We start from the raw sequence: 12634 nt of genomic DNA, 5'->3' as shown, positions 1-12634 counted from the left end.
GGATTTTATCCATGTACCAGCTGATTTGGTCTATTATCAGAATTTTGATTTGTTTTGTATATTTGCACTGTACTAATTTTTCTTTCCTTTCTTTTTCAAGTCAAGGGAGCGCGCCGAGGGGGAAGGCTAGTCACCTGGGTGAAACACATTTGCTGTGAGTTTGATGCACCAGGGTTGGCACCTCTTGTTTTTGTTTGCTGTGCACACATAAGGGGTGGAACACTTATTTACAGCTAGGTTGCCGCCCCTGAGGTAAGCTCTAGGCTTGTTTTCTTTTTCTTTTTTTTCTTTTCATTTATTTCTTTTTGTTAATGTATTTATTTGGTGCAAACAGTGCATTGGTTTTTGTGTTCATTTATTTGATCTGATGCAGTATCTAAATCAGGCATGATTGGAGGAGTCTTTTTCTATCCATGAGCATTGATATGTTTAGTATTGTTACAATAAATGTGCTAGTGATTTATACCATGATTAAACGATGCAAGTGAAACATTTTAACTTTCTGTCTTTTAAATAAAACTCTTCATTGGTTTATTGGATGACCCGACTCTGTCTTTTCACTGCACCACCGACCTGTGTTCCTTTCTTATTTCCTTGGGTGTAATTCCCAAGGTGGCGTAGTCAGTGATATCTGGATTATACTATATAATACTGTATTACGGCCGGTTACACTTAGTTGCACAGTGCAAACATGGCTCAGGTCGTAGGGTATAAATCTTTCTTTACAAAATGGCAGCAATGATCTAAACAAAGAAAAAACAAACAGATTATTAGTTTTAAAACACAATATAAACACTCAAAAGAACTAAAGTAGGAAAGAGACAACTATATCACACCTTACCTTGGAAACTTTTCATTGTCGATCAAAACAGTGTTCTGCTCTTCAGTGCTAAAGGAAGTGAAGTTTCCATCACTGAGAGGCAGAAGCTTAAGGCCTTGCAACTCTGTGTACTTCTCATCACTGAGAGCAAACTCAAGAAGAGAGTATTTGTCATCTTTGGTGAGGTTTTCATCCTTACTTCTATGTAGGACAGCTCTAACATAAGATGGAGTCACCCATGTCAAGGTGTCACTTTTAGGGAAGATTTCTTGAACATCTTTCAAAACATGTTCTGGGACTGTGACCAGGTTCTCGCCTTCAGCAATCAATAATCTTGACACTGCAGACGTTGTGCCACTACATATATTGTTGACTGGAAAAACTGCATCTGAGGGAGACACCCAGATTTTCTCATCACTGGCAAGGTGAAAGATCTTGTTTTCAATTAGACATTTCAGAGTATCTGTTGCAACTTCATGCCATCTGTCTTTATCTACAGTCTTGGATATGTCAGGCCAAAGATTGTACACAGTGGCAGCAGGCAGGGATGAGTTTCTGGATAACTGAATGGCATCCAGGATCATCATAAGATATACATGAGGAAGGAGATCTTTTATAAGTAGCTCATTCCACTTTGCAGACTCGTCATTCTTCTGATCCTCCTCTTGCCACTTAATGAACCTCCGATTATCGGTCAGGCCAAAGCAAGCATTGATGTGAATGGGAAGCCCAGTTTTGTTTGATTCATTATTTGGAAGTGGCAGAAAGCAACTAAGTCGCCCATTGCAAAGTGATCTGTCTTCATCTAATCGAAAAGCTGCATCAACTTGAGGATCGAAGCTCAGCTTACTGGCTAGAGAGTCAATCTCTGGTTTATATCCGTGTTTCAGAAGGCAAGTTGTCACAAGCCACAGGGACTTTGTTTCTTTCATTTGCTGGGAAATGTGTGATACCGTTCTGAAACAAGTTTTTCTGTCAAACGATTCCTGCTTGGCATGAGATGTGACAAATTGACTTGACACTGAAACTTTTAGCCTATTGTTACAGAAACCATTGGTGTCAATGTGCAGCAAAGTAATGGATGACACATTTCTCAGGAAAAGAAGACTGATGTCTGCATCAGCAATGAAACTGTCAAAAAGCTGAGTAACTTTTGTGGAGTCATACAAGTTATCAGAGATGTCAGAGGCCTCATTACGCAGAGGGAAACGGAAAAGTGTTCCTTTGTAGTATTTATCCTCGCCGATGACCTTCTCCCAGGAACAACTGTCGAGTTGATTGACAACATTTTGAAAGGGCTGGAACTGATCTCTCAAGTTCAAAAGTCTCTCTCTGTCCTCTTCATCATCCAATGACCATTGATAGCCTTCTTCATCATCTCCAAACATCTTCTTTTGTGGATCAAAAATGGCAAGGTGTTCAGAACTGAATACACATGGCAAGTCTGCAAAAAAACAACAAAAATCATTTTAATTATTGTTAGCATCACCAGTTTTGTGCCATTTCCCAAGTCAGAATCCGACACCACAAGTACTCTGAGGTAGAGGTCTTCACGGGTCCAAAAATTCGTACCCGAACCCGAAGAGACCCGCGACGTTCTACACAGAACCGACCGCGACCCATCTATTATTCCAAAAAACTGGACCCGGACCCGTGCAGATCCGAGAAATGCCAAAAATATAGTACCCAGAACCGACATGGAACAGTCTATTATGGGGGCGGCAGTGGCTCAGTGGTTCATGTAGATTGTCTACAAACCGGAAGGTTGGTGGTTCGATCCCCGGTTCCACCTGACCAAGTGTCGAAATGTCCATGAGCAAGACACCTAACCCCAGCTGCTCCCGATGAGCTGGATGGTGCCTTACATGGCTGACATCGCCGTCGGTGTATGAATGGGTGAATGTGAGGCAAGATGTAAAGCGCTTTGGATGGCCATGGGGTCTGTTAAAAGCGCTATATAAATGCAGTCCATTTACCATTTACCATATTATTTGATAGCTGGAACCGAACCCGGCGGGAAGACACAAACTCGACTGGACCCGATTGTCTCATATTACACAATAAACTGCTGTTCCCTATCATAGGAACTCGAGCTGCGTCACTGCTTTGGGAACGCCTCTGCGTGATTGCGTCGTAAAGCACGTATGTCATGAGTCCAATAGGAAGACGGAACGTCATAGGCGGGTGACGTTACAGACCCGGAAACTATAAAGCACACCGGCAAACACACACCGTTAGATTCTGTTGTCTTCAACAAGCGCTCTGTGTCATTTGTCTGTCCAAATATCTGTTTGTGTCTGAGTTCAGACCCTTGTTTCACAAGTTTGCACTCACACTGATATTAGAGGAAGGTAGTGTGTTTAGTGTGTTCTAAACACACTACCTTCCTGTAGTGTATTCCTTCCTGTCCTCACTACATCACGGACAGGGATACACACTATGTGCATTGTTTGTGTGGGTGATCAGCACGCCCAGTCGGCACTCGAGGGTGCCGGCTGTGAGCATTATGAGGCTCTGCCTCTCCGCGTGCTGTGATCCCTCCGGGGGCTCTTTGAGAAGGGCGTACCGGCTCGCGTAACGTGCGGCACAGGCTCCGCTGCTGCTGAGGCACAACGGCAGTTCAGATCATGGGGTTTGCCTATGGATCTGACGGAGGGGTGTGAGACGGGCCAGCCCTTTCTCAGCCTTCATCTGTCAGATCCAGTGCCGCTTCTCTGGGTCTGGGAGCCCGCACTGCGGTTTCTCCCGCCTGGGGAGCGGCTGCGATGCTGCAGCTGTCTTCCTCTGAGGAGGTGGATGTCTGCAGCGTCGATGCAGGGGTCGAGGACTCGCCACTTCAATCCCCTGCCAATGAGGAGCATCATGAGCGAGTCTGTGTAAAATCAGGCTTGCCGAGCGCGTTCTCCCCGCGCGCTCTGCTAAGCCTCAGACTTCGGTCTATAGTAACACAAGCATCGGTGTGCATGTGATACTGTTTGGGCAGTCAGTTCCTGAGGGTGCTGGCTGTGTTTATTGAGAAATATCTTGACGTGTATAGAGAAAATGCGTACACTTCGGGGATTTCACAGCACAGGAAATACCCATGGTTCGCTTCAGGGGAGAAGCTTACCAATATCGGTTGCTTCCCTTTGATCTAGCACTTCACCCCACACATTCACCAGAGTGTGGACATGCATTAAATCAACGACTGGCTGATTCTGGCACAGTCGAGATGTTGTTCTCGCGCACACGAGGGAGTTGGGCTGAGGCTCAACTCCAAGAAGAGCATTCTTTCTCTAATGCAGAGAATAATGTATCTAGGCATGAGTTGGGATTCGGACTCTATGCTGGCCCGGCTTTCAGAGCTTCACATAGGGTCGACTAGCTCGGCCTTAAGAGGGGTGAAACTAGGCCAGTCACTCACTGTGAAACAGTTTCAGAGGCTGTTAGGTCTCATGGCAGCAGCGTCCAATATCATTACGTGCGGCCTGTTGTACATGAGACCGCTACAGTGGTGACTCAAAACCAAGGGCTTTTCCCCGAGGGGAAATCCTTTCCGTGTGATCAAGTTCACGTGGCGGTGTCTCCGCTCCTTGGTCATGTGGAGGGACCCTTGCTTTCTAGCCCAAGGCCCGTTACTGGGACACCATGCCAAGGGATATCTCTGAGCATGGATGCCTCCCTTACGGGCTGGGGGGCGACCATGAGTTGTCCCTCGGCCCAGGGCCTATGGCAGGAACTCTATCATTCATGGTATAATTGTCTAGAATGCTGGCAGTGTTTCAGGCGCTGAAACACTTCCTGCTGTATCTCAAGGGCCATCATGTGCTCGTTCACACAGACAGCACATCGGTGGTCTCGTGTATATAAACCATCAGGGGGGTCTGAGGTAGGGGTGCACGATCCGATATTAGGTCGCGATACTGACAACAAATGTGGATCGGGGATCGGATTTTTTGTTTTGTTTTTTTTAATCGCAGCAGAACCCTACGTCATTTGTCAGCTTCACGTGTGTTGCATGCTCGAAGCAACATGGAGCGAGCCAGAGAGTCGGATGTGTAGATTATGCTTGCCACGCCAACTAGTTTGTCTGTCGGCAATACTACTACCAATTTAATCCAGAAACACCATGTTAAGGAGCACGCTGCATTCCTGCAGCTCAGCAAAACTAAACGAGTGGACAGCACATCAACTAACTTTGCAGGATGCAAAGGATTAATTTAGTGTAAGTGACTGATAGTGGATATGGATAAGGGCTAAAGTAATGAACTGACGGTAACAACACGCTGTTGACGCTCGCGCATCTTGAGGAGAAATCACACACTCACTCACACACCTAATTGCGGTAACCATTCAAAATGTTACGTTTTATCTTTATAACATATGATACAGTTAAACAACATCACACAACCAAATGTGCTGTTTCCCTGAATACCATCACGATTGAAAATGTCACTGATTTCCTATGACATAAACAATCATTAACATTAGTTACTTACATTCTAGATGCAATATTGAGTGTTTTTGTTCTATTTCAGCTGCGAAAATAGTTCCAAACAAAGATTCCAAGCAACAAAGTTCCAAACAGCAGAACCATAACACATCTCACGTGTTTTGAATGATTCAGTGGTTGAATAAAAGATTCAATAACCTGTTCGTAAATGACTGCCTCATTCTTAAAGGAATCAGTCGTTTGAATGAATCGTTTGAATTAATGACTCAGTGACTCACTCATTAAGACTCACTTACTGCCATCTACTGGAGGTTTAGTTTCCTATATTTTTCAACATTTATTTTGTTGATTCAAAAATACAAATCACATAACATTATTTAATGCAGTAGTAATTTTTCTGGGTAAATAATTTAATTTGATTGGTAACATCCCTATAGTGTCTGTGGTAACATGAGGTAAGCCCTATAGTGTAGTGGTAACATGCTTAATGTCGAGCCCTAAATTATATTTTAGATTTGAATACACAATTGTTTTTTAAATAAATAAGAATTCAACACTTTGCATACATATGTTATTTTGTCTCATTATCTTTATTTAGTAAATTCTGGTGCCTTTAGTCTCTTCAAGGAAGGTATACAGTTTATTATTAATTTCACAATAGTATCGGATCGGTATCGGCTATCGACAGATACACAAAGCCCAGGCATCGGTATCGGGACTGAAAAAGTCGGATCGGTGCATCCCTAGTCCGAGGTCACGCCAGTTATACAAGCTGGCGCGCCTTATTCTCCTCTGGTCCCAGTGGAACTCAGTGAGGGCTATGTACATTCCTGGGCGGTTGAATGTGGAAGCAGACATCCTGTTGAGGCAGGGGCCGAGGCCCGGGGAGTGGAGACTCCACACCGAGGTGATGGAGCTCCTTTGGGAGAGATTTGGCAGGGCTCAAGTGGACCTGTTTGCCACTCACAAGAATATGCATTGTCGTCTGTGGTTCTCCCTAGTGCCTCCAGTTCCTCTAGGACTGGACGCTATGGTAACGGAGTGGCCGAGGCTGTCTCTGTACGATTTCCCCTGATTGCTCTGCTTCCGGGAGTTCTAGAGAGGGAGCTGGGACAGGGCCCGTCTTCTGATAGCAGACCGGTTCTGGCCGGGCCGAGTATGGTTCTCGGACCTTGTGTCTCTCCTGGACGGCTCTCCCCTGGAGATTCTGATCAGGAGGGACATTCTCTCGCCAGGAGTTGTGAAATCCATGGACATGGCCTCTGAGGGGGCCCAGCTCATAAATTCTGGTCTCTCAACCAAGGTTGTTGTGACCATTCAACACTCTAGAGCTCCTTCCACGAGGAAACTGTACACACTGAAGTGGAGGCTCTTCACCTTATGGTGCAAAGATAACCTGTGGGATCCAGTTAACTGCCCTGCAAGCACAGAGCTGGAGTTCCTGCAGGGGAGATTCTATGCTGGGCTAGCTCCCTCCACATTAAAGGTGTACTTGGCGGCCTCAGGTGCTTACCACGCTCTTTTGGGTGGAATTTCTTGGGGCGACACCCGCTGATTACTCGTTTCCTTTGTGGTGCTTTGAGGCTAAGACCTGCAGTACGCACCAGGGTGCCGGCCTGGGATCTCTTGGTCCTTCAGGTTCATCCAAGGCTCCCTTTGAGGCGCTAGTTTCCGAGAATTTTTTTGTTCTAAAGACGCTATTTTCTCCCTAGGAGTATAGGAGATTTACAAGCTCTCTCGGTGGCACCCTCGTGTTTGGAATTTGCGCCCGGTATGGCCAAGGCCTTCTTGTACCCTAGGCCGGGCTCCTCGAAACCTATGAGACCTTTGTGCTGTAAAAATTTTGTCCTCTGCCTCTTGTGACGTCGGACCAGGACATCTTTATCTGCTTGTGCACTGTTTGTGCCTAGACAATTATGTTCACATAGCTGCCCTGTGGAGGAGAACAGTACAGTGATTTGAACTGTTATGGGCCTTCCTCGAGGGGGCAGTTTCAAAGCAGAGGATGAGCAAGTGGGTGGTCGAGGCTATCTCACTTGCTTATGTGATGGCCGGACAGCTTTCTCCTTAGCCGTCCGGTCCCACTCTACTAGGAGTATGGCTGCTTCGCAGGCACTCTCGTCAGGGTCCTCCCTTGGGTATTCTCATTCCCAAAGTGGTGACGCAGCTCGAGTTCCTATGATAGGGAATGTCTCGGTTACGTCTGTAACCTTAGTTACCTGAATTGGGAATGAGACTCTGCGTCACCTGGTCATACTCTACACATGTCTGCAAGCGCCTTGTTTAAAGGTGCACTATGTAGTATTTTTGCAGTAAAATATCCAAAAACCACAAGGCCAGTGTTATATATTTTGTTCAGTTCATTACTTACAATATCCCAAATGTTTCCAACTATTTGTAAATTGTGAGAAAATTGCTATTTTAACTAAGGAACGGGACATTTCAGCATAGCGTTTGAGCGAGTCGCCTGTCAATCGCATCATATCTGCGCTACCCTCGGTTTTATTCTGCAAAAGCGCTTTTCTCTTAGCAGTGTGAACATGTCACAGCAGCGCCGAGCGAACGCACAGAGTAACGTCATAACATAATTTTAAACACGCTTAAATGTATCTAATATGATAAACAGAGCTGCTGGCTTTACCTTATAATCATGACTGGAAAAAGCGGAGGTGCGGGAGCTCGGCGACTGTGTCCCGTCCCATCATAATAAAAGTCCTAGTACTCGTGAGCCGTGTGTTTGTATAACAATCACTCCAGCGGCCGTGCTCAGCTCCACAACACTCGGTCCTGCTCTGTTTTACACTACAGTAACGTTAATAACTGCATCCATGAACATGATTTCTGCCCGAGTCCTATTTTCCTCCGGCTGTGAGGTGAAGACCACATTTCCCAAGATACTGCGCTCAAACTTGGCGTCATCAAACTATGCCTTTGTTTTGAATAGGCGCCCTCCAGTGGACGGAAAGTTGCATAGTGCACCTTTAATCCTTTTCAGAAGCTAACGGCGTGTTTGCCGGTGTGCTTTATAGTTTCCGGGTCCGTGACGTCACCCGCCTATGACGTACCATCTTCCTATTGGACTGATAGGAGCATAGGTGTATAGGTGCACAACTGAAGCATAGGAGCTTCATGTTGCAATCACACATGAAGGCGTTTATCTGTTAGCATGCTAACCATTAGAAATCTGAGATTACAACTAAGACAAAAATTATAAATGTTATCATTAGTAGCTTTGTATATATAATTAAAAAATACATGAACTGGCATATTGTGATGATAATGCTACATAAATCAACATACGATACTGTAAGATTTCTAATCAGCAGGCACTTTGAAGAATACCCAAAAAAGTGATATGAGCCAATCTGTTAATGTAGTGTATTTCACCTGTAATATGATAAACAGAGTTGAAGCCGATCCCAAATCTCCCGACTTTTGTTGGGTCGTCCTGCTTGATGCTTCTGCCGACTCTCTGAATCCCCTCCCAGTCTTCCTCTGTGAAGGCTGCATCATTGAAGGCGTAGAGAGCCGGTCCTGCCAGATCAAAGACACAAACAGATGATCATACAAAAACATTGAATATGACACACTTAAAATGCAAATTGATGACTTTAACAAACACATAGACAATTGATTAACAGCCTCGGATAGTTACAGTAGGTCTGCATTGACACATAAGGCTACATATCAAGAAAGAAATATTGATTATGTAAACATTTTTTTATTTATTATAAAAACATATTGTAACTTTCAGAACTCATTTCCCATTTAAAAATGGCAGAAGGTATAGTCTTAGGTATAGGTATAGGTACAACCATATTGATGGTTGTGACATGAATGAGGACAAAAGCAAAGTCTTTGTGTAATATCTTTGTTGCAGACTCTAAAACCTCTTAAATGTGCTCCCGGTGTTTATGACTCAAATACCTTGATGCTTTCTGAGCTCTTCAGTCCACAGGGTCTGAGTCCCATAATGCGTCTCATCATGAATAAACACCACACGTGAAGCTCCTGCATCATCTGCATTCTGGATCAGCTCCTGATATGAGACAGGATAGATATTATCAACAGATATGATGAGATATAAGATGCATACCATTCGACAATGAAGACATTTCCTACCTTCAATATTTGTCCCCCATCTGGGTACCGTCTCAAAATTTCCTTCAAGTAATCAATGAACGGTGGAGACGTCGCACCAAATTTATTTCTGCATTGAACAATGTAAAGTTTATCACAAACTGCACAAAACACATACAGAGCAAATTCAAGTACAAAATCAGCTTAATAAATACAGTGTTTAGGGCTGTCCTTGACTAAGGATTTAGACATTCGAATCAGAATTGTCGAATCTCTCTATGGTCGACCGATAGTCGAATGTGTGTGTGAATGGGTTGGAAGCATAGACTGTAAAAAAATATGGACGTAGTGTCCGTGACGTCACCCATAGGATTCCGATAAGCCGTTCTGAAGCTTAAAGTAGGGGCGAGCTGGGCGTCGCCATCTTTTGAGCGAGTCAACGCGTGTCACTCCCGGATAACAGAAAATGGGCAAAAAGGCGGGATGTGCGCGGAGCTGAGGTGACGCAATAACTATAGACGGCGGATAAATGGCTATCCACTTGTAACCACGCCCTTAATTATGCAGAACCTTAAGGCTTTATATAACGTAAATGAATGAGTTATAAAAAAATTCACCCCCCTCAGAGTTGTCATGAAGATCAACATTAGCCTTATAAGCCAAAACCACAATTTGTACCAAGCTGTAAACATGTTTTTTTCTGCTTTAAAGTTGAGAATTTTAACATGGGGCTCAATGATATTCTGCTCCCTTCTGGAGCCTGTCCCTAGTGGCCAGTTGAGGAATTGCAGTTTACATTACTTCCATATTGGCTTCAAGAGAGATCGCGGGAGGTTGCCGCTTGGTTGGGAGGGGCACGACACTGTAAGCAGAAGGGTAAAACTATTTTTATTTTCCTTTACACACTGCACACAGCAACAACTTTTAATAAAGCGACCAAAACTGCCTGCCAACTGACAGACGAACTGACAATGGCTTTCTTATTTAGGTTTAAATAGCCTAAAAGGTAATGTGGTGGATAAACATTAATACACCGTTTTCTCATAACATGTTAAAGCCACGATCGAAATACAGAACATCACACAAATAAAAGAACATTTTGATAAATAAACCTAAAAAAAAATACCTGCCTAGAGAGGAAATGAACACTTTGAGTGCGTTACATGTACGTTCTTAAGCCGTTTGTACCTAAAGCGGTGAAGGACGCGAAGCTCAGCCCCGCGCCTCAGGATCTCACACCGCCACCTGACGCGCACATTATATACACGCGAGCTCAATTTTGAATTGACTGACAGATGAGCTGCACGAAAGCGCTCTGTGGTGCGGCAGGATTTTAAACAACTTCCCGAGTGGCCGCGGACAGGCGCTGAATGCTGCCGCCAGTGTGTGTACACTTATTGAACGTGTTCTAATTTTAAAGGCGCGGTGCGAAGCTCAGCGGCCTTAAAGGGGTCGCACACCGATGCTCAGCTAATCAGCGCCGCAACACGTCTTTAAAATATTGAGCACCCCCATATTGCCAAAATGGTATGATCCTCGTTTCATAACACCCGCGAAGATTCGACCGGTGGTCGAATCAGGCTCCGCATATCGATGCATCGAATCTTCGACTATTCAGGGTCACCCCTAACAGTGTTAGTATGCTTGAGATTATTTGAACATATTAAAACATATTAGCCTACTGAACAAGCTTAATCTGATGACTCGGTGTACTTTAACACTCCACTCCACCATATTAGTTTTAAATTCGATGCTTAATTAATATGAGATACAACACAGGAGATAATAAACATATCTCCTGTAATAATATATCTCTGATTGCGCCGGGATTTTTACTTCCTCCAGCGGAAGTAATGTGTCACATGCCTGTCCTGTCCCGTGTAGCACATGTGGTGTTGTGTTATTTTGGACATGTGCTCCTGTCTTTTGTCTAGATCTCTCCCCTTGTTATCTCGTTATTGGTTCATTTGCTCCACCTGTGTTCCCTCTTGATTTCTTCTTCAAGCTTCTTGTGTTTGTTTTAAGCCGCATGCACACTGTGCGATCTTGGCCACGATTTGGCTGTCTGAGACAAATTTAGCAAATCCTAAAAGATTCCTCAGATCCTAGGCTAAAATCTGACGTCTTTGGTCGTTAGTTTGACATGTTCACCGGCAGCCGATTAATGAGCGCTGCGATCAAATTTTACCTCAGACGAAATTCTGGCAGTGTCAGAAGATTTGGCGCACAATCCTGCAGTGTGACTTCTCCTACGACGAGGGTCAAATATCTCCGTTTTTCAAGACAAACTATGACCAAAACGAGAGCTAGAGATTTCTTTGTAGCCAGCATTTCAGTCCCGCGTGTAATGCAGCTCACCGTCACCGAAAGCATCATTCATTGATATAAAACTCCGGACGAGTTTTCTTGCGCGCGTCCGTTTTTAGCGCGCCTTGACTATCGTGCAGTCTGACATTAATGCCAACTGAGATCTTACAGTGTGACATGGCTTACATCGGGGATCATGTTCGTACAGTCTGACAAGCAAGGGACATTCGGAAAGGATTGTGAAAAATCGCACAGTGTGCAGGACCCATTAGTCTTGGTCAGATTGTTGTTTGTACGGTTTACAGCTCCCTGTGACCCTTTCTGGTATATGTGTTTTTGCATTTGTTGTTTTGCCCTCTCGTGGGTTTTGTTTTGTATTTATGTTTGTTTTTGTAATAAATCATCCTCTTCACTGCACTTGAGTCCTCACACCAGTTTTCCTTTGTGTTGACGTACCATAATGGCGCTGGGAATACTAGATGAAAATCGTCTGATATGAGGTAAAAAAACAAACAAATACTGTTGTGTTTCTCGCAGAAAGCAATTATTTCGTGTCGTAAGACATCAATGTGTCTCCACAAGCCACAGGGTTTACTATGGATTTGTGTGTGTGTGTGTTTTTTTACACTCATAGAATTGACATGCATTATACGAGCAACGGTTGAGTTAAAAATCTTCATTTGTATTCTTCTGAAGAAACACACACACCTACATAAGCAGATGACCATCAGTCTCATTTTTGTGTGAACTGTCCCTTTAAAATAATGGTATGCAATATATCAAGGTCTCATTTCAATTAAAGTTTTCCAAATAAATTTACACAAAATGTCGATTTTTGTAAACATATGTGTTCCCTGCTCAGTGCATGGGCCCAAAAAAAATCTAAAAAGAGTTTGGCTTATTATTTACAGTACAGTTTTTCCTTCAATTCAATTCAATTCAATAATTTATTGCCATGTCAACAAGTTGATAGGAATTTGTCTTGGTACAACTCT

The 12634-nt window shown here is 43.9% G+C and overlaps 1 protein-coding gene across 1 annotated transcript in view; it reads right to left on the bottom strand.

Annotated features, from left to right (window-relative positions):
- The window catches only part of LOC137074977 (sacsin-like), a 43293-nt gene that overhangs the window by 27070 nt on the left and 3589 nt on the right, over positions 1-12634 (bottom strand). The window contains exons 3-7 of the mRNA XM_067443090.1: positions 9375-9462; positions 9180-9291; positions 8640-8786; positions 842-2264; positions 673-743 (exon numbers count right to left, since the gene is read on the bottom strand). Of these exons, the coding sequence (XP_067299191.1) occupies positions 673-743; positions 842-2264; positions 8640-8786; positions 9180-9291; positions 9375-9462 (1841 nt within the window). The remainder of the gene's footprint in view (positions 1-672; positions 744-841; positions 2265-8639; positions 8787-9179; positions 9292-9374; positions 9463-12634) is intronic.

This window comes from Pseudorasbora parva, chromosome 5 (assembly GCF_024679245.1).
Source record: "Pseudorasbora parva isolate DD20220531a chromosome 5, ASM2467924v1, whole genome shotgun sequence".
NCBI classification, from domain to species: Eukaryota; Metazoa; Chordata; class Actinopteri; order Cypriniformes; family Gobionidae; genus Pseudorasbora; species Pseudorasbora parva.
Note: the sequence above shows the minus strand (reverse complement) of the source record. Positions and strands in the feature narration are given on the sequence as shown.